Source organism: Talpa occidentalis, unplaced genomic scaffold (genome assembly GCF_014898055.3).
Source record: "Talpa occidentalis isolate TD23 unplaced genomic scaffold, MPIMG_talOcc4v2.1 talOcc4.7, whole genome shotgun sequence".
Classification (NCBI taxonomy): Eukaryota; Metazoa; Chordata; class Mammalia; order Eulipotyphla; family Talpidae; genus Talpa; species Talpa occidentalis.
In genome coordinates this window covers 134672159-134698655 of record NW_023605083.1, presented here as the reverse complement: position 1 = coordinate 134698655, position 26497 = coordinate 134672159, and the positions used below count along the sequence as shown (strand labels likewise).

Sequence of the window (26497 nt, the reverse complement as noted above, 5' to 3'; positions counted from 1 at the left end):
AAGAGCTGGGGTGCAGGCCAGAGGTGCGGGGGGTGAGAGGATTCACCAGAGACAGAGCGGGGAGCAGAACAGGCAGATTGACTGAAGTCCACTGCTGAGGGGAGCAGCCGGCCAGAGAGAAGAGGTCAGCCGGGCAGTGTGGGTGGCTCCCCGGCTGCGGACAGCTTCATAGGTTGTCTCCCACTTTTAATCAGTTATTGATACCCCCCGTCAGGCCCGGATCAGCAGGAACATTCTCTGAATCACTGTTTTAGGGCCGAGAGTGATTCTGGCCAGGGGCGCCTCGTAACCTAAAGCTCTGAGCTGAGATTCTTACAGAGCTGCCCGGCCTGTTGTCTGTCCCCCAAACACCCGGACCCCGTAATGACCGCTAGGTGGGCTGCGCTCCCACGACAGCCTCTCTCCCCGGACACGGGGTCGGCCGCGCGCTCCCCGGCTGCACGGAGGAGGGCGGCCGGCCGGGGAGGTCGAGGGCCTGCCCCAGAGGCCGCGCCCTCCCTCCCCACGGGGTGGTCCGCGGGCACCGCGGACCGGGTCGGGGTCCGGGGGGCGGGGGCGGCCCCCACTCCGCAGGGGTCCGACGCCAGCCCCCCGCGCACCCCTGCCCCCGGGGCCCTCTGCCCGCCGGCGTCTGGCGACCGAAGGCCCTGGAGGGGAGGCCAGGCCAGGCCCGCACCCCGAACCCCGCGCCCCCTGCCCCGCGCCCCGCGCCCCCCGCCCCGCGCCCCCGCGCCCCCGCCCCGCGCAACCCGCTCCGCGCCCCCCGCCGGACCCGGAAGCGGGCGCCCCACGTGCTCTGCGGGAATTCGCTGGCGCTGGCTCAGGGGGCGGAGCGTCTCCCGCTCTGCGTGTTTGCGTCACCGCGTAGCTGGCCGGACCCAGGGGCGGGGAGGTGACGTAGCGGGTGCGTCGAGCGGCTGGGGCGGGTCCAGGGAGCGGGGGCCGAAGCTAGCCCCGCCTCTTAAAGCCGCCCAGGCCTTCCGGGGGCCGGCAGCGAGGGCCTGGGGTCGCGGCGCCTTTAAATGTCTCCGTGACACGTGTGTGAGGCGCCGGAGGCCCGGATGGTGCGTGTATGGGGCCGCGGGCCGAGCAGACGCCAGCGCCGCGGGCCTGCTCGGGGCCCACCGAGGGCGGGTAGGCTGGGGCCGGGCCGGGGCGAGGCTGCGCGTCCGCCGGGAGGAGGCTTCTGCGGCCTGGGGCGGGCGGGTGCGGCCGCGGCGGCGCGGGGCGCTCCGGGGGGACGGGCGCGCGCCCGTGCGGCCCCGGGTCCTCGGGAGGGCCGGGCTGCGCTGCCCGGAGCTTCGGGGCGCCCGTGGGGACTTGGGGTGCCCCGCAGGCCCCGGGAGCCCCCGGGAGGGCCGCGCGGCGCTGTCCGCGTGGACTTGGGGTGCCCCGAAGGAGGCTCCGGGCTGCTAGTCAGCGAGGGGCCGGGGTGCCCTCGAAGGGGGCCCGGCGGGTCAGCGAGGGGCGCCGGTGACCCCGGGAGGCGGGGGGCGCCCCGGGAGGGCCCGGGCTGCTGGCCGGCGAGGGGCTTCGGGTGACCGCGTGGGGCTGGGGGGGCCCCGAGGAGGGCCCGGAGCGGCCCTGCCCGGCGCGGCGCGGCGTGTGCCCCGGGGGGCTCGGTCCGCCGAGCGGCGGGAGCCGGAGCCCGGGCCCGAGGTCGCGGCGGCCTGCGCGGGGTTGGCACGGCCGCCGCGCCCCGGGCTTCGTTGGCGCAGCGCGCGGACGGCCCTTGCCCGGGCCGGCTTGGCCTCGGCCGGAGCTGGGCGGGCGCTGGGCCGTATCTGCGGGTTTTGTTTTTTGCAGTGAGGCATCGGGGGAGCCGCTGTCGCGTCCGGGGAGCCAGGCGCGAGTCCCGGGCGCTGGGATGCGGGTGAGGGTGGGGGCTCCCGGCGCGCGGGGGGCAGCAGCATCCTGAAGGAGACAGGCCTGGCTCAGCAGCTAGAGGGTGCTGAGGCCGGCCTCCCGAGGGGGCTGCCTTTGCTGAGAGGGCCCCCCAGGTGGCCCCCCCTACAGATCACGGGCCTTCAACCTGGGGGCCTGAGAGCACCTACCTGGAAGAGTGAATTTCAGGTGAAGGGGATCGAATTCGCTAGGTGGAGGCAGCCCTTTGGGTCCCCCTGGAGGTAGAAAGGGGGGCTCAGGTGTGAACCCCCTGGGGAGGGCAGGACTGGCCTGGCGGGCTCCTTCCTGAGCACCTGTGTCCGAGGCGTGCACAGGGCAGGGCTTGCTGTGGATTATGGGGACCGTGTTCTGTGGGCCCCTGTGCCTGGACAAGTCATTGTTAGCGTTTCAGAGGCTGCTCTGGTATCAGAACCCAAGGTGTGTTTGTTCAGAAACCTCTGCCCTCCCCGCCAGGAGTGGCTGGGGGAGAGGGTTCTTATCTCCAGTTCCACTGGGTTAAATCTCCCGAGTTCCTTTATGCCGCTCAGTTCCCCCATGGGGTGCGTGACCGCATGCCCGCCGTCCAGGGACACCCCCAGGGGTCTTCTGGGAGATGGGTGGACCCTAGTCAGCGGCATCTCATCCTGAGCGCATCCTGACTCTGCGCGGTCTGGCCTTGGTGGGCTGTCATTGGCGGTTTCAGGCACGGGGCCGGCTGTGGAGGCAGCGGGCCGGGGTTGGTTCCCCGGGCCTGTGCGGTGGCTTCTGGTGCCGCCTGAGGACAGCTGTGTGCGTTTCAGTCTTTTCAGTAAAAAGCTTTGAGTCTCTTGGTTTTATATAATCATAGTGATTATGGATAATTATAGGAAAAAAGGCCACTCTTAGCCAAGTGATAACTCTTAATGCGCCTCTGATTCTTTTTTCTGAGTAAGAAGAAATTTTACTGCCGGGTGAAGTCTGGCAGAATCATCTGTTGCTCTCCTGAAATGTGACCTAGGCTGGAACAGAAGGGCGCGTGTGGGGGATCTGGGAGAGCCTTCTCTGGGCTTGTTGCTGGCTGAAGGTGAAGCCGGGAAGGAAGGGCAGCTCTCCCACGTGCAGTGCGCTACTTTGTGGCCATTCGCCGCTTCTCCGGACTCCCACGTGGAAGGCCTCCTGCGCCAGTCTGTGTTGCGTCCTGGAGCAGGGTTGGTGAGACCGTGGTGGAGCCACCTTCATGAGCTCCCTCTTTGCCCCACAGGTTCTGACACCCCTGCTGGACCACACGCCTGCAGTTGTGAGGTTTAACAGACCAAACCAGGGGTGCCCGTGAACTGGGGGGCCCGCCCAGCGCCGACCTCGTCTGGCTCAGGAGCTGAGCCCATGCTGCACAGCAGGCGGCCAGGCCCAGACGTCCCAGGTAAGCAGCGGGGCCCGCCCGTCTTCCTCTCAGAGACCCGGGAGACCCAGCGGTGAGCGCCTGTGAGGACACTGGGTGGTTCCCCGGGAGAGGCTGTTCCTTCAACTTGTGCTTGCTGTGAGCACATCAAATTTCTTACGTTTCTGGTCCTCATGCAAGTTTTCATAGAAAAATTTGAGCCACGAAAGAATCAGAGGCCCATGGCACTGCCTGGAGCATCCTGGTGGAGGTGCGGGAGCAGGTCCTTCCTGAGCAGGGTTTTGGGGCCGCCTGACTAGCTGGCTCATCCCCGACAGGCCAGGACCGCTCCTGATGAGGCCGTCCTTCTACTGGGGAGGAGCAGGGTGAGGGGCGCTTTCTCTAGCTGTGACTCAGACCTTCCCTGGCTGGGAGGGAGGACAGGTGGTGGATACAATTGTAGCCTCCCTTCTCCTGTGCTACCTGCCCCGAACTCAGCTGGCAGCTGGCTTGTCCCCCATTAATCTCTCCACCACCCTGGGAGCTCCTTTCGCCCTGATTCTGGAGAGACTAGGCGAGCTGGGGAGTCACAGTCTTCGGCCTGGACTTCGGGGCTTCGAGGGGAGCCCGTGGCTGCCCCACCTCCTCTGCTCCGGCTGCTGGTCTGTCCTGTCCTGTCGTTCCTCCCTCAGTGTAGACAAGATCATCTGTCCAGGCTCTTTCCAACAAGCAAATCACAAAGGTGACTTAAGATTTCCCACGCTAACCACGTTACAATATTAAATAGGCGAAGGCACTATCACGGCAGCCTTGGCCTCGCCAGCATGTGCGGTGTTGTCCTCAGCACCAAGGCTCCCGCTGCCTGCGGCCCTCAAGCGTCTGGAGTGCGGAGGTCTCGGCTCGGATGGGTTTGGGCTCTTTGTAAGGCACGGCGCTGGCCTTCACGGCGAGGCCTGTGACCTTGGGGCAGGCCAGCGGTCTCGGCTCACTGTGCTGAGTCCTTTTGTAGATTTGGTGACTGGTGTCACGTGAGGACGAGTGTTTCCTGCTTGGGGCAGACGTGAGCCCCCCAGGGCTGCCTGCCAAAGACATCACGCCCGGCATGCCGCCTGCGGTCACCAGGCGAGCGTTGGGTGCAGGATGGCTGGGCCGCCTCGGTGCCGCAGCTGCCTGGGGCGGCCTTCTCTGGGGGCACCATTCCTTCAGCAGGCAAGTGTGGAGCTTCCACGTCCTGGGACTGGTGACACGTCTGTCTGCCCTTCCGGTGCAGGCATGGGAGCGTGGCAGGGAGCGTTGCAGTGGCTGGCGCCTGGTGCCCTAACGTGCCAGGGGGAGTTAGAGAAAGTGGGAGCAGCGCGTCACCCTGCCCCAATCTGTCTCCGTAGCCGCACGCCATGCCCATCGTGGATAAGCTGAAGGAAGCCCTGAAGTCTGGGCGCAGGGACACGGCCGAGGATGGAGAGCTGGGCAGGCTTCTGGCTGCGTCCGCCAAGAAGGTCCTCTTGCAGAAGATTGAGTTCGAGCCCGCCAGCAAGAGCTTCTCCTACCAGCTGGAGTCGCTGAAGAGCAAATATGTGCTGCTGAACCCCAAAGCAGAGGCAGCCAGTCGCCACCGGGGCGGAGACGAGGCACCAGCCAGGAGACAGGGTAGGTTGCTTGGAGGCTTCGCACGCCCACTGGCTGGTGGGATGGTGTCACGTGATCAGAAGACCGTGGGCGGCGGGTCCAGCTGTGGAGTCGGTAGCCAGGCCTGGCCAGAGAGAGCCCGGCCTTGTGTAAGAAGCAGGGCTCGGAGACAGACAGGAGAGGGGCGGCAGGGTGCGGGGCCTGGCTCCCGCCCTCACCTGTACCCCGTCCTGGGATTCTGGACCTCGCGTCCCGCTCTGGAAGCACCTGGGGTGACTGGTCTTTTCCGGGGCTTTCTGGAACTGCAGTAGCTGGGCCACGGGGCCCTGCAGCCATGCTCTGCACGGGAGCATGCGCGGCACCATCCTCTCGTGTCTCCGGGGCGCGCCTCACGGCCCCTCCTGTATCCCTTGCTCTCAGGCAGCGAGCATGCACACGAGGGCGGCGACGGCGTCCCCGCCCCGCAGAAAGTGCTCTTCCCCGGGGAGCGGCTGTCGCTGAAGTGGGAGCGTGTCTACCGCGTGGGCGCCGGGCTGCACAACCTGGGGAACACCTGCTTCCTGAATGCCACCATCCAGTGCTTGACCTACACGCCACCTCTAGCCAACTACCTGCTCTCCAAGGAGCACGCGCGGACCTGTGAGTGCACCTGCGCCGGGCGGGCACAGTGGGAACCCTGCGCGCTGAACAGTAGGGCGGTCTCAGTCTCCCCGAGAATAGCTGAGCAGAGAAGGGGTCTGAGGAGACACCCAGACCACGAGTGTTCAGTGACTTTGTGATCAGTTGTTGCTGTGGCATCCCAGGGCGCTGCAGGACACGCCCAAGGTCAAAACCTGGACCGACTAGAGTGCAACTTAGCTAAACGAGAGGAGCAGGAAACGGAGGTCAGGCCACGGTGGGAGAAAGCGGCAGTCCCGTCTTCCCCGCAAGCCGACACGCGGGTTCTGGACAGCGCCTGCCCACTCAGTTGCTCCTCACCTGTGCGGGCGTCTCATGCGCCTGCCCTAAGGGGGCGTCCGTGTGGGGCTCCGAGCGAGGGGTGGCTCCTGGGCTCACACCCTGGGGTGTCACCAGCGGTCGTGAGGCCTCATCCAGGTAGGGCCTCCCAGTCCTTGCGGTGGCGGCTGCGGTCAGGAAGGTCAGTGTGAAAACTCGCCGAGCAGTATGCGCCTCCCTGCTCGGACAGGCGCGCACGGGAAGGGCCAGCCCTGTAGGACCCCGCGTGTGTATTAGCATTTTGGAAACACAGGGCTTTCGTGTCCCAGGAAACGCGAGCATACGTTATGTACCCTGTGCGGAGTGAGGCTCGTCCCCTTCCCAGGGACTCCCTTCCCAGGCCTGCCCCCAGTCTCTGGGTCTCACCCCTCTGGGGGCCTCCTCGGCGTGGACCCCGCAGCGCAGGCTTTGGCGGGCTCCACTGACATGACATCCTCAGGCTCGTGCCTGGGGGGGGGTCAGGATTTCCTTCCTGAGGCTGCCATTCCTCCTGTCTGTGCCTTTTTACCCCACTTACTCATCAGGGGCATTTCTGTCACCCCCACTTTTTTGCTGTCGCGGATGTCACGGGAGCGCGGATGTTCAGCTCTCTCGGGCCTGCTCTTGCTTCTCTGGCGAACACCCAGACGCAGGGCTGCGTGGCGGGCTTGGCTTCGCTGTTTTGAGGACCCGCTGTCCAGTTTCCTGCAGCAGCGGTTTCCCGCCAACGGTGTACAGGGAGCAACGACCTCAGATGGTCTTTGTGTTCAAAATATTTCATAATCTTAAAGGTAAACCTGGTGCCCTGACCTCAGGCCAGGGAGGCGCAGTTCAGAGACATCCTGAAGCCGCGGTTGGCAGACCGCAGCCGCCAGCTTGGTCGCCAGCTTGGTCGCGCCTGGCCGTTCTGCAACGAGCCTCTGTGGGGGCACGTGTGCCCAGGTCGCCGCGGCTCCGCGGCCGTGCAGGGCTTCTCAGGAGCAGGGCCCAGGGGAGGAGGAAAGGAAGGGGCCGCCGGGGCCCCGAGCAGCCTAGCGCCTTGACCGCGCGGTGCAGCCTCAGCACTGGAGGAGACATTTCCCTGAGCTCCGTCTTGAGAAAGAGACGTGTGTGTTTTCATAAATAGACGCGCACGTCACCCGGCCCCAGGCACCGGGCACGGGTGACTGTGTTGGAACCACAGGGATGGGGGTCCTGGCCTGAAGGCCCCAGCACGGGCTTTTCCTGCAGTCGGGTCGCTGGCTCCGCCCCCTGTCCCGACTGCCTTGCCCCTGCCCGCGCTTCTCTCTCGGTGCGAGAGGCGCGCTCACCCGCCCAGGGCTCTTGCCTGCAGGTGACGGCCGCCTCCTGTCTGCAGGCCACCAGGGGAGCTTCTGCATGCTGTGCGTCATGCAGAACCACATGGTGCAGGCCTTTGCCAACAGCGGCAACGCCATCAAGCCCGTCTCCTTCATCCGAGACCTGAAAAGTGAGTCGATTCCCCATTGAGCCTCTTGGGGGGCGGGGGTGCTGGCAGGGAGGGCAAAGGCCGAAGCGGGCGGGCTGCAGTGGCCCGGGGCCGGCAGGTGAGCGCGACCGGGAGCTGGGTGGTGGAGTGTGCCGCTGGGCCCGTTCCACGGAAGCTGTTCGTCCAGTTCCTGTGCTGGAAACTCCCTTCACTTGGCAGAGGGAGGTCAGCTGGTCTTGAAGCCTGTGTGTGAGTAGCACTTGGACAGGACAGTCGTTCTGCATCCTTTGTCTTCCTGGCCAGCTAGCGTTGGTCTCGCATCTGACGCTCGGTGCTGCCGCATGGGCTCAGGACCCTGGCATCTCACCAGGAGTCTGCCGCCCTCAGCCCTGGCAGCGTACTGAGGAGTCACCTCCAGGAGGAGCTGTGCTTTCCAAGAGAAGGGGTAGCTGGAGCACTAGTCCCCTCACTGACCTCTGAAGGTGCTGCTCCCCCAGGACAGCCTGGTGCCGGTGCCGGGCAGACGGTCAGGCTTGTCGGAGGAGGCATGCGCCCGACCCGGCTGATACAGTGTGCCTTCCCTCCCCAGAGATTGCCCGGCACTTCCGCTTTGGGAACCAGGAGGATGCCCACGAGTTCCTGCGATACACCATCGACGCCATGCAGAAGGCCTGCCTCAGTGGCTGTGCCAAGTACGTGCCGCCATGCTGCCCTCCCGCCCCTGGAGGCGCCGCCCCTCCCTGCTGGCAGGGCTTTCCTCAGGACATACAGCAGACTAGCACCCAGCCTCTCGCCTGCCGAAGTCTTTCCCTTCCCCCTAGAAGGGGCGCCTCCTGGCACACTCCCCAGCCCAGGGAGGTTCAGCAGGACCAGGCAGAACACTGCCTCAGCAACTCGCGGGTGGGCAGGTGCTTCCGTGCACATCTCGGAGGATGTTCTGCCAGGCCACAGGCTCTTCCTGTCCTTGGCAAACCCTCAGTGGTTCTGATAGAGCACGGGGTGGTGGGAATGCTGGGGCTTTTACGGCGGCCTTGACCACGCAGGGGAACTTGAGGGCGGGTAGTTAGGAACTTGATTGAGGTTTTACTCTGCCCAGTTATTTCTTTCTTTTTTTTTTTTTTCCATAGAAGAACTGGGGTGTGGGCCTGAGTTGTGGGGGTGAGAGGACTCACCAGAGACAGAGTGGGGAGCAGAACAGGCAGACTGACTGAAATACCCTGCTGAGGGAGCCGCGGGGAGACAGGAGAGGTCTGCCGCGCCCTGTGGGTCAGCTCCCTTCCCATGGATTGAGCTCAGGTGGCAGCAGTGATAGCCTGAGACTTCACCCCTAGGCCACCAGGGAAGCCCTGCCCAGTTATTTCTTACTGCAAATGTGAAAGCATGGAATGATGCGTGTGCCATCTGATGGCTTTATGCCACGTACTCCCTTCCGTGAGACAGTAACCGGCAAGGATGTTACCATTCCAAGAAATGAGGCTGCAAATGCCCCCTATTTCGTGGTGTTGCTTGGATTTAGGGTGTAGACCCCATCCCTGACTCTGGAGATACTGACTCTCAGAAGCATCTAGAACGTCCTTCAGAAAAGTAGGCGAGTTGTGGCAGGGATAGTGGGAGAACCTCTGGTTTCGGTGGGTGAAGTGCTTCAACCCCTGGAATCCTCTCCCAGGAGGGGTTCAGGTGCTGCTCGGGCACTCCTGGCTCCCCCAGTCTCCGGCTCAGTTCCAGGACTGCCCTTGATCCCCCGGGGCATGGCAGTGCGGAAAAGCTGGCTTGCTAGAATCTGGCTTGCTTTCTACCTGAAGTCAGCGCGTTCTCTGCGCGAGGCCTTCATGCGGGTAGATTCCGAGTGGCTCTCTTTGCCCTGGTCCCACTGGCCTCTGGCTGACGTAGGTGACCCGGATCCGGTAGACGTGTTCCCGCAGCTGTCCCTGGTCTCCAGTGTCTGCCGAGGTTGCAGCCATGTGGCTTCGCATTGAAACACCCCTTTGGGCGGGCGGCGGTGGTGCGGCTGGCTTCCCTTCCCGAGCCCTGCCGATCGTGATTTGATGTCTGGGCTCCCCACCTGGTTTGGAGCGATGCGCCTTAGGCATTCACAGAGCCTGGGGATGCTGCTGGAGCAGCCTCCTGGATGTCAGCGTGCTCTGTGGGTGGCGGAGGGCTAGGTCTGCCCATGGTCACCCGCATCGCCCCACGTGGTGGTGAGCGGCCTGGGCAGCAAGCTCGGCCAGCCAGGAGCCACGGAGTCGGGGCAGGCCCTGGAGAGCTGGCAGGCGCAGGGGCTGGGCCTGGGCCCCGAGGGGACTGGGAGGGTGGGGCGGCCTCCAGGGGAGGACTCCAGGGCTTCTGCACGTGTGTCAGGGCCCAGCGAGCCCCGGGAGGATGGCTTCAGAGGAGCGAGTGTAAACTAGATTCGGGGGTGGGGGGGGGCACGTGAGAACTGAAGCAGTCTAGACAGGGGTGTTGTTTCCAGAGCCGTCGTTACACTGTTTCCTGCCTGCAGCGTTCAGGTGCCTTTTATACTCCGCTCTTGGCACAGCTCTGGGGCCCGGCGTGCATCGGGGCCTGGGACTCCTCACCCCAGTCAGTAAGCGAGGCTGGGATTGAGGACAGGTGCACCTGAGCCTGGGCCCAGGCCACGCCCGTGCCCGCCGCTGTGCCGCGGACCAACTCAGCAATATTTGAATTTGGGCCCCATGTTCGGGCGCCACCTGCCGCGGACCAGCACAGCAGTGAACGATGAGGCCGTCCCAGGGTTGAGAGACTGCGCAGGGTGGTCAGGGATTCGGCGAAAGAAATGACAAACAGACACGCTTCAAGAGTGAAAATCTGAGTGTAATTTTCTTTGAGTTGGTGACCAGTATATATATGTTTTCCAAAAGCATAGGAAAGGCGAACATCAGTGAAGAAATCCGCTTGCTCACAGGTTTAGCTTATCATTGACAGGGCAGTGATGTACATCTGGGCCCAGGCGCATTCCTAAGTAGTTAGGCTATTCATTTTTCTTTTTGTTTTATATGATTACTTTTTGTTTAAACTACTCACTACCACTGAATTACTATTAATTAGCACCGGTGAGTTTTACTTTTCACAATGTAATATTTTCATCATTAAGATTAGTGCTGACAAGGCTAAGCATACAACAGAGAGATTATTAAGCTCACAGTTCTGTTAACACACAGAGTTTAGTAGCGTTTCATTTGAATTGGCCTAGTTACTAGATTTCGTATGTTCTTTTTTAATCAGCAACCAATGACCTTTTTAGACAGAGAAAGAGAAAAGATTTTAGAAAGAGAAAAGATTTTAGAGAGACAGTTGTATTAGAATAAAGTTTGTGGGCCTTGAGAAGGCGAGATAAGTTTCCGAGATAAGTTTCCGTGCGGACAGCATTCCTGTAGTGGCTCCTGGTGGTCGTTATCTTTCAACAGGCTTCCGTCTTATCTATGTCTTCAGGGGGTCTTGCTGTTCTCCCCCTGCGCCTGGTTCCTTGCCCAGCCAGACCTAGGGACCATGGCTTAGCCCTAAAGGTCACTGCAGGGGGAGGTGCAGCACCGCTGGCAGCTACAAGGGTGGAGGGGAGTCCTGACCCTGCTGCTGCCCTTCGCCAGCGCAGAGCTCAGACGAGGGGCAGCCAGAGGAGCAGGTGCCTTGGTCTTGCAGGTCTGAGGCGGGGGTGGAGAGGCGGGCTCCGGGACGTAGGGCGTCTTTCATTGAGACCAGACGGGGCGGGGCGGATGCATTTCTGGGTTTTCTTGTTTTTGGAAGTAGGAGGCAAGGTTGCCTGCTGGGAGGCAGGGAGGGAGCCAAGGGGCTCAAGTGGCAACTGTGGGGTACAGACCCACCACATCTGTGCAGATGAGAGCTGGGTGCAGACCCGCTGGGCAGTGCAGGGCCGCGTGGGCATGTGGCAGCCGGGGGGCGGGGTGGCGGCCGGTCCTGTTCTTGACGGCCGCATCTCCTTTCAGGCTGGATCGACAGACACAGGCCACTACTTTGGTCCATCAGATCTTTGGCGGCTACCTCAGGTCTCGGGGTAAGTGGGGGCGTTTCCTTCACCCCTTCTTGTCAAGGATTTGAATGTTAACTAAGGTTTAGCTAAGGATTAGCCCCCGGGCTGGGGCTGGGGCGGCAGAGCCATGCAAGCTGGCAGCCTGGAGCCGGATCCCTGTGCCCCCGTGCGGGCTGCGCTGATGGCCACACTGTCCCGGGAGCCGAGCACCAGGCGTGGTGGAGCGAGGGCGTGTCCTTTCCCTCCCGCTCCCCTCGTTCTGCAGGTGTGGCACTGTCCACGGCGGAGGGGTGTGCGGGGGGGCAGGTGTCCCCCCTTGGGTGGCGGTGGCAGGGGGGCTGTCATGTCTCCTTGTGCGTGCTGGTTGTCAGCGAGCTGGAGGACCTCTGCGTCGGGTCCTGGAAACCTGGGGCTGGCCTGACCGCCCACTACCTCTCTGTCCCCTGCAGTGAAGTGCTCCGTGTGCAGAAGCGTCTCCGACACCTACGACCCCTACTTGGACGTGGCGCTGGAGATCCGGGTACGGCCCTGATGGGCGGGGGACCCTGTGTCCATGTTCTGGGGTTGGGGCATGGGAGGGCAGGATGGCAGGGCTGGGATGTGGCGGTGATGCTGAACTTCCTGACGCACCAGGGGCCTGGCCCCCCAGGGTGTGGTGTCCCTTAAAGTCACAGCGACACTGAGTGAGGACTTCCGTGTCCCCCAACTGGAGGAGGGAAAAATCCTAAGAATCCTGACACTGAAGTTGAAGTTACCACTTTTGCTTATTTAGTAACCGTTTTCTTAAGTGTATTTTGCTTAAAAGAACGAGGGTAAAGCACACATTTCTGTCCTGGGGCCTGGAGAGTGATGGCTGCGGGGCTTGAGGTGGGCGTGTGCCCAGGAGCGGATGCTGGTGCCTGGGGCAGGTCGGATGCCTCGGGGCTGCCAGGCTCATGGAGACGGTTGGGCTGGCTCCCCGGCCCCCTGGCAGGTATACTGACCTGCAGAAGGAGCAACGAGCGAGCTGCTTGAAGCGTGAAGTGCCACCCGGCCTGGAGCCCTGGCCTCCGGCGTTTGTCGAGTCAGCCCTTTTCTCCTGCTTTCTCCCTGTTGTGTCCTCAGCAAGCTGCGAACATCGTGCGTGCGCTGGAGCTGTTTGTGAAGCCCGACGTCCTGAGTGGAGAGAACGCCTACATGTGTGCCAAGTGAGTGGCCCCGCGCTGCGTCACCGGGGTGCCTGGTGTGTGTCTTGGAACTCAAGGCCTCTGAGTCACGCAGATGAAGTGATGTGGAAGCTGTTAGGACCCCACTTTACAGGGCGAGCCAACCAGGGCGCAGGGAGTGGGGATTGCACGCAGCAGAGTGCAGGGTCCAGTGGGACCCCGGGCGCCCACTGCTCAGAGAGGTCTGCTCTGCGGCATCCAGGGTTTTCTGGAATTATCTCCCACCTCAGCAGAGGGCCTGTGCCTCATGCCTGCCAGGGCTGCGCCGCTGCTGGGCGCTGGTCATTGGGAAGCTGTGATCAGGACGACTCTCCCTGTGCGTGTCGGAGTTCCCATCCCATGCCCTCGCGGCTCTCCCTAACTTCCATTCCCTCACCTCCGGGAGCGTCCCGCCACCCCGTGTCTGGCTGGGCGCACAGTGGGCGCCCCTACCCACGCTGCGTGGCCGCCCCTGCTGTCCCTGTTCCCGCTGTGCTTTCCCAGGGCCACATGCTTCTGCTTTCTGGCCCTTAACTGGGAAGAGTTTGCCTTTGCCGCGGAACCTTCCTCTAGTCCTGTGACGGCTTTCCTTTCCTGAAGTCGAGCTGACCCGACTCGGGACGTGGGACGCACGCGGCTCATCTCAGAAGCCGTGTCCTTGGAGCGGCAGTTGCTGCTCGTGCACGTGGGGGCCGGCCTCCCGGGGCAGTCGCCGAGCCCGTCTCTTGCCCTCCTTGCAGGTGCAAGGAGAAAGTGCCCGCCAGCAAGCGCTTCACCATCCACAGAGCATCCGGCGTACTAACCCTCTCCCTCAAGCGCTTCGCCAACTTCAGCGGGGGGAAGATCACCAAGGTGAGTGCCGACTCGCGGCCACGTCTGGGCCCACGAGGCGCACATCCGAGTACCTGGGCAGCTCTTCAGCAAAGCAGACGCCAGGTGCTGCCCCCGAGCCCGTGAGCGCAGTGTCAGAGGGCAGGGCCCCGAGCCGGCACGGTCCTGGGGGCCAGTCCCTAAGGACCGCTTCCTGGTCAGGTCAAGAACTACTGTCTTGCTGGATTTTTTCCACCAACCTCTGCCACGCGGGCGGTGTTCCTGCCGGGGGAGGTCGGCATCTCCCTGAGGACAGAGGGTGACGGGCCCTTGACTCCGGCGCTCGTGGAACACGTACGAGGCGCAGCAGAGGCGGTGCGGGCAGAGGCCTGCACTGTGCACGGCGGTGTCACACTGTGTCTGAGAGATGCACCTTCTTTCTCAGGTGTTAGAGGCTCGCGTGGCCTGGGGCCCCGCAGCTTGTCCGAGCCTCTAGGCGGTGGGGGGGGGGGGGCTGGCTCAGGGCAGTGGCTACGTGCACCTGGAAAGGGGTGTCCTGTGCACAGCTACAGCTGGGGAGCCCAGGCTGAGCCCCGGGCCTTGCCAGAGCCTGCGCAGTAGTAAGCCGCGCCGCACCTTGCGTGCCCCGGAGGGGAACCGATGGCGGAGAGTGAGGGTGGGCGCTGGGAGCCCTGCGTTTGTTCATCCTGCTGCCGTGCCAGGGTGGCAGTCCCCTCGCTTGCCAGCACTTGGGAGTCAGGAAAGGACGGGCAGTGGGTGAGCCAGTGCGGGGATTGCCTGGGGGCCTGGACTCTAGCCTGTCTCCTGGACCTGATCTGTCGGAACGCGATTGAGAATGTGGGTCTATTTGGTGTGGGGGCACAGATCTCACAAGGTGGGGTTAGACCCACGAGCCCCTTGTGCATATTAGCTTCGGAGATTCTCAGTTTGCCCACGGAAGAGACAGCGTAGGTGCACGTCGCAGCTGTGCTGATGTAGCGCAGCCGGACACGGGGACGGGCACCGTGCAGCTGCAGTGCAGCCCAGGGACGGGCGGTCGGTGCTGCGGCAGGCCTCGGGACGGTGCACGTTCGTTCGACACGGTGCTGACTGGGTCTCGGGGAGTTTCCTGGGGCGTGTCTCTATCCTTAAAATAGATGCCTAGAAAAATGACCAGTAAGAAAAAAAGAACTTTGGTAGAACCTGTGTTCCGACCCAGTCTGCTCAAGCCTTAGCTTGCCATGGCAGTGGCTGTGTGACTTCAGCACTTTTTTCCCTAAAGCCCTAACTTGGCTCCCTGTTCTCCCCGCAGCGCCCCTGTAGAGTGCAAGGGAGGGAAAGGAACCCCGTTCCCCCCACAGTTGGGACCCAGCAGCGAGGGCACTGACTTGGATGCGCGGCCCAGGCAAGGCGCAGGCCGCCTGGTGGGACACGGAGTAGTTTCACATGGGTGGGCTGGAGAAACCCTCCTCCTGGCCTCTTGTTTTTTAAAGGTTTATTTTATTTAAGCATACAAGAGCTGGGGCGCAGGCCAGAGGGGCGGGGGGTGGGAGGATTCCCCAGAGACAGAGTGGGTAGCAGAACAGGTGGATCCACTGAGATACACTGCTGAGGGGAGCAGCGGGGAGACAGGAGAGGTGTGCTGCGCCGTGTGGGTCGCTCTGTGGCCGGGGATCGAACTCGTGCTGCAGAGGCTGCGGACAGCTTGTAGTGCTGAGATAACCCCTTGCACCACCAGGGGGCCCCCCTGGCCTCTTGTATTTTAACTGCCACTCCTTGGTTTCCCAAACAGGACGTGGGCTATCCGGAGTTCCTGAACATCCGGCCGTACATGTCACAGAGCAGCGGCGACCCAGTGATGTACGGGCTGTACGCCGTCCTGGTCCACTCGGGCTACAGCTGCCACGCGGGGCACTACTACTGCTACGTGAAGGTCGGCGCTCCCTCAGCGTGGGGGCCCCTCCTGCCAGCCGATGAGGCCATCCAGAGCGTCCCCTCGCGGCATGTGGGTGGGGCTCAAGCGTGCTCAGGGAAGCCTGAGTGCGGGTGGCTGGTGCCCACAGGTGACACCACCCTGGGCCTCTGGAGGGTGGGCAGGGGCCACCTCGGTGTGCCAGCAGGGAGCCCTCGGGGGCCTTCGGGCTTAGACGCTTTCATAGATGCAGCGATTGACCGATTTTTTTGTTTTCGTCTTACAAAATAAGATTGCGAGGGTTTATTGTTTTGTTTGCTTTCCCACCGCACCTTGTGCTGCTTCAGGCCAGCAACGGACAGTGGTACCAGATGAACGATTCCCTGGTCCATTCCAGCAACGTCAAGGTGGTCCTGAACCAGCAGGCCTACGTGCTCTTCTATCTGCGGTAATGAGCCCGCCCTCTCCTGGGTGCCCTCGGTCCCTGGTGTGACCTTCTGTGAACACCACGGGGAGGCCCAAAGGTGGGAGGTGCGGGCCGCGGTCAACTCACCCTCACGCATAGTGGAGCAGCCCCTGGGAAGGACCTTTCAGAGCCCAGATGCCTGGTGGTTGAGTAAAAGCAAAGCCTCTGGGGGGTCAGAGCCAGGTCTGTGCGCCCCTCTGCACAGTGACCTGTCCCTCATCGCCCACATCAGGTGTGGTGTCTGGATGGCAGCCTGCTGCACGCCTTGCTCCACAGCGACGCTGACTGGGGTGGCCCTGAAGTAGGTGCTGCCGCAGCGCCTTGGAAGAAGGCCTTTTTGGGGGCTGCCTAGGGGACACAGGGACAGGAAGCCTTTTTGTTACCTGATCTGTGATGTTCCCCTGAGTCTGGAGGAAGCTTGGCAGAGCCGTTCTGGCTGGCTGCTGACCGAGGCATTGTGTAGAGCGCCGAGCTGCTGGCTGGTCTGAGGGAGAGCGAGGGCACAGACAGGCGCCCGAGCACATACGTTAGGGTTCCCTCTGGCTGGTCCTGCCTTCTTTTTAAGTGAAGTCACGGCCTTGACTGCATTCTGACCCCTCCTCACACTCAGCCTCTGTGGGGCTGTTTCAGTGCCAGGAGGGAGCCCCTGACCCATCTTCTCCCTTTGGCAGAATTCCAAGCTCTAAGAAGAGTCCCGAGGGCTGCATCTCCCGGTCAGTCTCCTCTCTGGCCAGCCACCACGGCCTGGCTGCTGACCGCTCCAGGAAGAACACCAGCCACACGGCTGTCTCTTCCCCACTCCCTGGAAAGGTATGTGCACAGACTTGTTGGCACAGCAGCCCCTGAGCCTGGGCCACTCCGGCCCCTGGAGCCAGGCCTCAACAGGGGCACCACTGGGAGGCCCGTCACTCTATTGCCTCTGCAGCTGGCCCCCGAGGTGGGTGGAGGGCAGTAGGGGCAGGGCAGGTAGCCCTGAGCACCCTCTCCCAGACTCCTGCTTGAAGGGCGCGGCCACAGGCACGCTGCTGGCCTCAGCTCCCGGGAGCAGACATTTCACCTTCACATTTTAAGACTGAAAGCAGGAGCAGCGGGCGCCTGGGTCGGCTGCCTGGTCCCAGTAACTGCACCGTTCAGACACGTCCTGGTCCTCAGGAGCACACGCTCGTGCCTGGGGAACACGGGCAGCGCATCTAACGCCTGCCCGAGTGACGCCCACTTGCGAAGCAGCAGCACATGCGCCCGTGTAAGCCAACAGCGAGGGGCCAGCAGGGGCACCACAGCCGCATGTCCACAGCCAGAGACTGCCGCGGGGCTGCTTGGAGCGCTCCACCAACCAGGACAGCGGCAGTTCGCGGCTCTGAGCTTCTTTTTTTTTTTTTTTTTTTTTTTTAAAGATTTATTTATTTATATACAAGCACTGGGTACAGTCAGAAGCGCGGGAGGGTGAGGGAATTCACCAGAGCCAGAGCGGGGAGCAGAGCAGGCAGAAGGACCGAAGGACACTGCTGAGGGGCGCAGCGGGCGGCAGGAGAGGTCTGCGTGCCATGTGGGACCCTTGCCCGGCGGCCAGGGATCGAACCGGCGCTGCAGAGGCTGCGGGCAGCTTCGCGACCCAGCGCTCAACGGCTGCGCCACCGGGGAGGCCCGCGGCTCTGAGCTTCTTGGGCCCCATCTGACCACTCCCACCGGGGGAGGCAAAGTGGACCCGACTGCTGGGCCACGCGGCCGAGGCCTTGTCCTCATGTCCATGAGCCCGTGTCTCCTTCCACCATCCACAGCGTGGAAGCTGAACTGGGAGCCCTGGGGTTGACAGCCTTGAGGAGCCGTGGTCTCCGCACGGCCAAGAGTGTCACCGGGTGCACCGGAGGGCCGCAGACTCGGGGCAGCTTGGCCCGAGGCCCAGCAGGCACAGAGCAGCCTCGGGTGTCCCCACCACACCCCTTTTCATGACGGAAATCGTGTCTGAAGTACCCTGTAGTGGCACAGAAGTCATCTTACTGTCAACATCCTGAAGTTGGCCCGCCAGTGCGCCAGCTCCGCGGTGAGCGGGACACGTGTTCCTCTCAGAGACAGCGCTGTAAGGGATAAGCTATTTTAGAACAGAGAAAAGGGAACAAACTAAGGATCATAAAAATTCTAGTAAGCTTCTGGAAGAAGAAAGATCTTGGACTTAAACAGTGAGGAATAAAATCTAGAAAAACAAATCACAAATTGGCAAAGCTAAACTTCACATTTTTGCTCATGGAAACAAGTAAACAGCAAAACTTCTAAAAATGTTCACAGCAACTGCAAGAGAAGGTTACGTCTGTATCACGCCCAGGCTCCTCCATTCACGTGACAGAAACAGACCCTCTGGTGCCTACAGAGCGGCCAGGGGAGCGCCTGCTGCCGGTCAGGGCGCCCCAGTGACTTGGCAGGGTCGGGCCCAGAGACCCAAGCCTGGATCGGCCCAGGGAACTCAGCGCCGGGGTAGGCCCAGTCCTCAGCCGCCTTCACCGCAGACGGGACTGGACAGGGCCGGCGGGAGGACCTGGACACAGCGGTGAAGACGCGGTCAGCGTGGTGCGAGCCGAGAGGAGTAGGGGGCGCTCATGCTTTGTCCATCCACGCCGGCTCCACGTCACGCACAGAGGAGCCGCTGACCCAGAGACGGGCACGGACGGTGGCGCTGGGAGCCTGGGGCGCCAGTGCAGCCCAGACCCTTCGGGAGGAAGAGCAGCGTCCGGTGGCTGGTCGGCCCTGGGGCCTTGGCGGGTTTTCCTCTGTGCTCTTCTGTATCTCAGTCTCGCCGCCAGCACTCTGCTTCCACTGTACCGGTGACCCCACACAGCCCTGCTCCCGGGCTCCGCGCCGCCCCCGTCCGCATTGGCACCGTGCTCCTCGGTCACTGGGTCCCCTGGGTCGTTGTCTCGAGGTGCCCATCACCCCTCCATCCCTGCAGGTGCTGACCGTGTCCTCTGCTCTGTTCTCCCTTAGCGACCAGATCCTGTGACCGTGAAGAAGCTACAGGCCACCCATGAGGTCGGGGTACCTGTTGCCAGGAACGGCTCCATGGTGGGCCTGAAGTCGCAGAATGGTTACGTTTCTCCAAAGTCCTCCTCGGGATCCCCGTCCCCCAGACTCTCCAGAACACCCCCGCACGCCCCAGCCATCCTGGATGGGCCCGGAAAGGTGGTCAAGAAGACACCCCCCCTGCAGCATGCCTCCCCGCCCCCCAAGCCGACTCAGGGGCTGCACTGCAGCAGCGGCCGGCCCGAGAGCCGGAGGCAGGGCTCCTGGGACAGGGCCTCCGCCCCCTCTACCTCACTCAAGCTGCCCGCCGCAGGGACTGCCAATGGGCACGGGCCCCGGGCGGACCACGGGGCCACTGGCCTCGAGAGGAGGGGCTCCAGCGGCTCCAGCTCAGAGCACTCCGCCAGCAGTGACTCGGCCCGGGCCCCCGGGAGCGGCGGCCACTTCTGCGACTCTCAGGGGACCGCCTCCAAAGCCACGCCGGCCGGGGAGGACGCCAAGGGGGGCAAGCCCAAGTGCCCCGTGCTGGGCAGCACCGCCACCGAGCCCGCCAGCCTCATGTCTCCTCCACCAGCCAAAAAACTGGCCCTTTCAGCCAAGAAGGTGGGTGTGCGGGGGCAGCGCCGAGGAGGCTCAGCGGGGGCGCAAGCAGGCTGCTTCAGGTTGTGGGGGGCTGCCGGAACGGAGGCCTCTGTGCCTGGGTGGTCGGGGCACTGCGGGCTGGAGGCTGGCGGTGGGGGTGTGCTCTGCACCCGTGGGTGCTAGTCCCCGCGCAGACGGAGGCCAGGGTGAGGGCTGGTGGGGCCGGGAGCCGCGCTCCGGCGAGGCCCGCCCTCTGCAGCGGGAAGCTCAGCGTAGTGGTCTGAGATTTTTGTTTAAATTTTCTCCTTTTTTCCCTTTTGTTTCTAACCAAAAACACTTCTGATTCTTCTTCTACCATCCCCCACCCTACCCTTTTTCTCTCCTGTCCCCCCATCCTTCCTTCTGGGCTCTTTTGTTTTTTTCTTTGTTTTTTTTTCACTTTTGTTTCCTCTTCACTCACGGCAACCTTTTTTAGACCACCAAGTTTTTATTTATGTCAATAACTGCAGGCCAGCACTCTGCGGAGGGCAACCGGCAGTGACCCCCGGCCGCCTCCCCTCTCTCCGCTCTCCGACCTCACCCACCCCAGGAAAGCCGCGCACCCCGCCGTCGCCTCTGCCCGGCCTGTCGGCTCCATCAGGTGAGCAGCGGCTTCTCCCTGGGCTGAGCGAGCACGTGGCCGCCGAGGAGTTGCGGGGATCCCGGCTGGAGGGCTGTGCCGAGGCCGCGGCTGGACGGTCTGTGTGCCGCTGGCTTCCGCTCTCCGCGGCAGAGGCGCTTCGGCCGAGCACAGGCAGCGAGGGCCTGGTCATCTCTGTCTTCGTTGCCCGTGTGTCCTCCCGCGCGAGCCACTCTGTGCAGGGAGCGGCCCTGTAGGTGGCCCTGCGGCCCCCATAGGTCGCCACAGCGCGGGGAGGGCCGTTCCAGAGAGGCCCTGTGTGCGCTCAGGCCTCGAGCTGGCCTCAGGTGTGGGGGTGTCCGCCTGCCTCTCCCCACCCCCAGCAGCACTGCCCGGCTCGCTTCCCGGTGGGGGCCCCTCCTGGCTGGCGGGCCGTCCGAGGTTGGCTCCTGGGGCAGTCTGCTCGGACGTGGCTTTCTGGCGCCTCGAGTTGGCCTCTGCAGTGGCGGTGCTGCAGGGACCACTCTGGACTAGACTCCCCGGGCTTCTGGGAGACACGTTTCCCGGAGCTCTGCCCCAGCCCACTGCACGCCACGTACACCCATCCCGGGTGTGTGTGTGGCAGAGCACAGAGCTGCTGCTCGCGGGCGTCATGACTGCGGGAATAGCAGGCCTTTGGCCCAGGTGGTTTGGGGTGTCTGGTGTTGGCACGCCCCTCGCTTGTGTTCCAGCTGTGCAGCAGCCTCGCTGTAGTACTCAGACCCTCCGTCCCCAGCCCCCCAGCCGCCTCTCACCACTGCTCGCCGGCCCTGTGGTAGCACGGTTTGCGCGAGGCAGTGTGTGCGGCGTCAGTGGGCGTCTGCTGCTGCGGCTTTGGCAGCTCCTTGTCTTCCAGTCCCAGGGGACACTTAGGGTGTGTGATGTGGTCGATCTGTACTTTATAACAGTCGCATTCAATTCAGCCTGTGAGGCAGGCGTACCACTTACCTGGGTGTGCGGAAGCTATGGGGGGGACTTTGCAAGGCCTCACCCAGGTGGCGCCAGCAAGAGCCGGCCCGGCTGACTCTCAAGCCTTTCCTCCTTCGGCCTTGTGTGGGGCTTGGCTGTGAGGTCCGCTTTTCGTGGGGAGAAACAGCAGGAGACAGGCCTGCCCTGGCCTTCCCTGTGGGCTCACTTCCTGCCCTTGACACGGGACTCAGGGTTGGAACGAGTCCTCACAGAACACTTTTCTTGCCTTTACGAGGGAGGGGCTTTCCTTTCCTCACACACCTAGTTGAAAATCCAAACCGTCAGTTTGCGAGCATTCCTTGAGCCGCGTGGTGACAGGAGCCAGGCCTCGCGTCCTCTCCGGCTTGCTCTCTGGGGAGCGGGGCTTTGCCATTCTCAGCGTGCCCCGGGACGCAAGGCTGCCGAGGCTCTCAGCCGTGGCGGGGCCGGCTGGGCGGGCAGGGCCACGCAGCCTGCCTCTCCGCAGCCTGTCTCACCGCCCGACTCTCTTGCAGGCCTGTTACACCTGCTCCCACACCCTTCAGCCATCCGAAGCCCCCCCTCGGCCCCCGCTCCGTGTCACTGCCCACCGGCCCCCAGCCCCTAGAGATGTCAGACCCACAGAGCTGCCGCTCCGCCTCTGCTCCCCTGCCTCAGGTAAACGGGGGCTTCAGGCCCCCTCCACACCAGCTGCAAGAGGCCCGCCAGCACCCCCAGAGCCTGTGTAAGAAGAGGAAGAAGAGCCACTCGGGGGAGGCCCCGGGGCCGGGCCAGGAGCCGCAGGAAGCAGCCACAGCCCCTGCTGGGAAGAGGAGAAGGAAGAAGAGGAAACGCACAGAGGATGCGGGTGCCCCCCCGCCGCACGGAGGGCTGGAGCGCAGCACCCCTGGGAGCCCCGGGTGTGGGAAGGACGGCCGGGCAGAGCTGCCGGCGGACAGACCGGAGGATGAGGGTGGACAGCAGCCGGTGAACGGCCAGCCCCTGGTGAACGGCCGGCGAGTGGGATGCCTGAGGGACGACCCCCCCGCACGCGGCGAGAGGCAGCGGAAGGACGGAGAGGGCCTCCAAGGCTGCCTGCACCCGGGCCCTCCCCAGCGCAGGTGGGCAGGGGGCGAGACCGCACCACCCACCCCATGGCAGAGCCAGCACGGGCCACGCCAAGGGCCGGGGCGTCTGGGCGTACAGTATGCTGCCCAGGCCCGGACACCAGTGGGGTGCAGGGCTGTCTCCTGGCCCCGGCACTCGGCTCCCCATCACCCCGCCCAATTCGCGGGGGCCTAGGCTGGGCGGGGTGCAGCTTGTACTGTCCTGGCTGCCGTCTGCCAGGCGTCCATGGGGCAGGGAGCACATCCAGTGGCACCCACTGCTATGCGGGCCCCACAGCCGAGGGGCTTTCTGCTCAGTGGGAGAAGCAGTTGAGGTTTGGGGTATCTTGTCCAAGCCCACGTTTTTGCCCTTGTTTTGTGCCAACCGACTGTCCTGACTCCCCAGGAGCTGCTCTCCCTCAGACGCCGTCCGGCCAGAGACTGTCACGCCACCGCCGAGGAAGAAGAAAAAGAAAAAAAGAAAGGCAGAGTCACAGCAAGAAGCAGAAGCAGAGGAACCCCCAGAAGGCTGTCAGGATGCGCGGCCCCGAGGCTGGGGTGTCCTGGAGCCCCATGGCGCTGCTCCCGCGGTGAACGGCTGGCGTCCAGTGGGCCACACAGGTGTGCGTGGTGGGTGGGTGGCCCCTGCTGCGGCCCTGTGGGCTTCCCCCCGGCACGGCTCTCAGGAGCTGCCCTCTGGTGCACGGGCCAGCTCAGGCCCATATGCCTGGGCGGAGGCTCCACCTCCCATCAGCTGGCTCCTGTGCCAGGCTCTCCTGGTGGTCTGTGGGCCATCATGGGCAGTGTCGTCAGCTTTTTGGGAGGGGCCAAGCAGGGGGTCCTTGGGGTCGACACTACCTCATGGGCATGGGGTCACATTAGTATTTGGGAGGCATATAGGCCCCAAAGGTTTGCGTTTCTCAACGTCCCCACCCCAAACTGAACTGATGAACATGCATGGGAGTTTGCCCATCGCCTTGTGCGGCACCTCTGCCGGCCAGTGAGGAGCAGCCCCTCCGGGTGCCGAGTGTTGCAGGGGCGATCGGGGCCGCTGGCTTAGGGCTTGCCTGGGCTGGGGTGCTGCCCGTCACAGCCCAGCGCCACAGCGTCGGGTGCAGAGGGCCAGGGCTGGGACTGTGGAACCTCCCGGCCCCCCGCTCCTCTGCTGTCAGCTAAGTGGGAGACTGGCACGGCCCAGGGCTACAGGGAGACTTGCAGGAGGGCCACCAGGGCCCAGCGAGCTGGGGCCACTGTGACTCTGTTCTGGGCCCTGAGCCTGTAGGTCCAAGGTCATTGACCTGTGGGAAGCCAGGCGAGCGATGCCAGAGCAGGTGGTGCAGTGGGGGGTGGCTGGAGGGGCAGCTGGAGCCCATTCAGGCCTATCCAGGCCCCAGCGAGGGCAGGTCCGTGCTGGTGCAGTCCAGAGGTGGGCGGTGGGCCGCCTCCTGGACAGCCTTCTGGGGGCATACCAGGGTGCGTGCTGGTATGACTTGTATTTGGTGTTTGGGTTTTTCCCCTATTTCCAGAGCTCGCTGGCTTGGGCAGTGCCCTCTTGTGCTGAGCCAGCACGGGCGTCAGCCACTCCCGTGGGGCAGCAGGTGCCTGCCCTGAGCGTCCCTTAGAGCACTGTCACCCTGAGTCCTGGGCTTCTGTTTCCAACACAAGGTGGCATGTCCATTTCCTGCCTGTCTCACGTGTGTCTGACCACAGGGCTGGGGCGGGGCGCCCCCCGGGACAGAGAGCAGGAGCCCGACGTGGTCCAGGAGCTGCTCCGACATTCGTCTGACACAGCTTTCGGGGGAAAAGGTACAGGCTTGGGGACGGGGCTGCCTCCTCTTGGGCTTGTCCTGGAGGGGCGAGGTGTCTAGCGGGTCCTGGAGACAGGGCACTGAGGGGAGAGGGATGTGAGCATTGTGACCTCTGACCCCCAGCTGCCTTGGCTGGAGGGTAGGGTCCTAGTGCCTGGAACGGGGACGGGCAGAACAGCCTTTTCCTGGGGTGCGCTGGGCCAGGCCTGGTCAGGGAGGGAGTGGGCGGGAAATTGGCTAGCCCGCGAGCCGTCAGTTCTCGTTCAGAGCTCTGCCTTTATAACTGGGCTCGGGGAGAGGACACAGGCTCTTGCCCGGGGAGGCGGGGCTCAGAAGAACTGAGCCTCACGGGTTGGGTGATGCAGGATTGCAGCGTTTGCTTAAGTAACAGGCGCGTTGGGGCGTCTCCTGCGCACCCAAATCTGACCCTCCCCTCCCTGCAAGTCTGTCATCACCAAGAGCTGGCGCGAGAACGGGGTCGTCGGGGCCGGTGGGTCTAGCGTGGACTTCGCCCTGGGAGCAAAGCCCCTGGGCGTGGCCCCCGGCGCTGACACGCACCTCTGTTCACAGTGCTGACGTGGGATGGCGGGCCCTCGGCGGTCAGTCAGGACGCCGTCCAGGACAGCAGGCTGGCCCGCGCCGCCGCGGTCATCGATGACTGGGATGTAGAGTTTGATCGGGGGAAGGTACGTGTGCGGCCGGCAGGAGGGGCGTGAGGACTGACCCTGTCAGGCCCCGGGCTTGTCACAGAGGGCGCACGGGCAGGCCTGGCTCCAGGCACCGGGATGGGGGCGCTGGTCCTCTTCATCCGCTGGCCCCTGCCTGGCCTCCGCCCTCGCCAGCCGAGTGGAAACAGCAGGGCTGCTGCAGCCTGTGGTGCCGTGACAGCCGTGTCCGGGTGTGATCTCGATGCAGGAAAAGAAAATGAAAAAGTTCAAGAGAGAAAAGAAAAGAAACTTCAACGCCTTCCAGAAACTTCAGAGTAGACGGAACTTCTGGTCTGTGACTCACCCGGCAAAGGTTACCAGCCTCAGCTACCGCCGCTGAGGTCACTGCTGTCGAGATCGGTCAGTTTGGGGTTGGGGGGGGTGTGTGGACGGTGGGGCGCCCTCCCCGCGGGACTGAGTGTGGCTGGCCTGGCTGCTGTTCCCCAGGGGGGGCGTCTCGGATGTCACTTCGGTCAGTAACAGCGTCGTTGGCCCCACAGCCTCCCGGACACGCGGCGGCCCTTCCCAGGAAATGTCGTCTGGACTGCGGGGACGCGAGTGGGTTTTTTGGCCCTGCCGCCGCCAGGCCCGGATTCTGGCGTGGCTTGGTGGTTGCAGCCGGCGGCGGCGCCCCATGGGATGGGGCTGGCTCTCCTCTGAGCCCGGACAGCAGCACATGGTCCGGGACAGCGGTCAGCCGCAGCGCGTCCTCGCGCGCCTCAGGGTGGCAAGTGTGTGGTCGGTTGCTCTTCCTGACAAGGCACTCGTCGCCTGTGCCTGGCCGGCTCTTCCTCCCTCCTGGTCCTGGGCCGCGCTGTCTGCACCTCACCTGTCCATCCTCAGGCAGCAAGTGCCCCAGCTGGGCCCACACTGCCTCCTCCCCTTTTCTGGAATCGGGGTGCCCTGCTGGTGCTTCTGTCCCTCGCAGAAGCACCCGCCCACGCCGAGAGCGGCTCTGCTGGACCTTCCCAGCGCCTACGAGCGCATGGGCCCTGCACGTTGGTCCGGGGGACGCCGTCTTTCCTGTGACTAACCCGCCTCAAGCTGACTCTGGACCTGGCCTGCGGCTTCCTTTCCCCGACATGCAAAATACTGGCTTTGTGGCCTCAGTTTTGTGAGTGCTTTGAATTTAGATTGTGCGACTCAAGAAGGTCCCTTTTCTGTCTTGCTCAAGCTGTGCCTGCGAACTTGTGATTTGACAAAGACGGGAATCCTCACGGAGGTGGTGATTCCAGAAGGAAGACACGTGAGCCCGGGTGGGAGGCCCAGAGCCGCTCCCCTGTGGCCGGTCCTTCCTGGTCCTTCCTGGCCGCGCCGCGTCCTCTCCCGGGGCCTCGGCCGCTGGCTCTGCTTCTCACCCTCGACCCACCGAGCCTGGCCGCCGCCCCGCTGCCTGCACCGGCCTGGGCGCCGCGTCTTCGGCGTGGGGAGACGCGTGATGTCGCACACGCGCGGTTCCTTTGGTTTTTCCTCCTGTTTCTATTTCGCCCTTTGGAGCCGGAGAGCGGCGGCACCGGCGCTGCTGCTGGGCGGGCGGGAGGCGAGGGGGCCGCTCGTGTGCTCACGGCCCTGGCCCGTGCTCCGGGGTCCGGCTGCCGGTGTCGGCCGCGCCTCTCAAGGCCCGGGACCCCAGCATCGGGCTCCGTCGTCGCCTCCGCGGGAGGCGCTGCGTCGTCAGGCTGTCGCCCCAGGTCTTGACATTGCTGGACCCCGCTCAGCAGTTTGCCCGGCCCTGTCTCTCCCTAGTGCAGTTAGAGAGACGCCGTCTGCTCCCCGGCGCCTCCTGCCCCTGCCCCCCGCCGCTCTTCCTGTGAGACGCTCTGGCGGCGCCTGACCTGCGCAGCCCCTCGCTGCCCCGAGGCCGCGTCAGCCCGAGGGGGTGGCTCGGTCAGGGTCAGGGCCAGACGAGCTCCGCGTGGGGGTCCGTGTGGGGGTCGGGGCGGGTCCATGGAGGCTGCCTGCCTCTGCCCAGGTTCCCGGTGCTCGCTGGGGCGCGCAGCTGGCCCCCAGCCCAGCGCCGCCTCTCCGGG

General features: G+C 63.9%; 1 protein-coding gene across 4 annotated transcripts; it reads left to right on the top strand.

Moving 5' to 3' along the window:
- The first annotated feature begins 1039 nt into the window (after positions 1-1039).
- Positions 1040-26007, top strand: USP36 (ubiquitin specific peptidase 36). Of its 4 annotated transcripts, none has more exons than XM_054689019.1 (21): positions 1040-1064; positions 3125-3283; positions 4627-4888; positions 5288-5506; positions 7176-7310; positions 7879-7981; positions 11252-11319; positions 11745-11815; positions 12400-12482; positions 13220-13331; positions 15082-15222; positions 15549-15649; positions 16339-16477; positions 18644-19282; positions 19771-19901; positions 21383-21967; positions 22359-22573; positions 23663-23758; positions 24331-24446; positions 24676-24827; positions 24968-26007. In XM_054689019.1, exons 3-20 carry the CDS (start codon positions 4636-4638, stop codon positions 24805-24807), a joined length of 3339 nt encoding a protein of 1112 aa, XP_054544994.1. In that variant the 5' UTR covers positions 1040-1064; positions 3125-3283; positions 4627-4635; the 3' UTR covers positions 24808-24827; positions 24968-26007. The 4 variants fall into 4 exon arrangements, with proteins under 4 accessions (XP_054544994.1, XP_037348475.1, XP_037348473.1 ...); XM_037492578.2 differs by lacking the exon at positions 1040-1064 and adding an exon at positions 1086-1134 and having other exon boundaries at positions 7200-7310; XM_037492576.2 differs by lacking the exon at positions 1040-1064 and adding an exon at positions 1086-1134.
- The last annotated feature ends 490 nt before the right edge of the window (positions 26008-26497 follow it).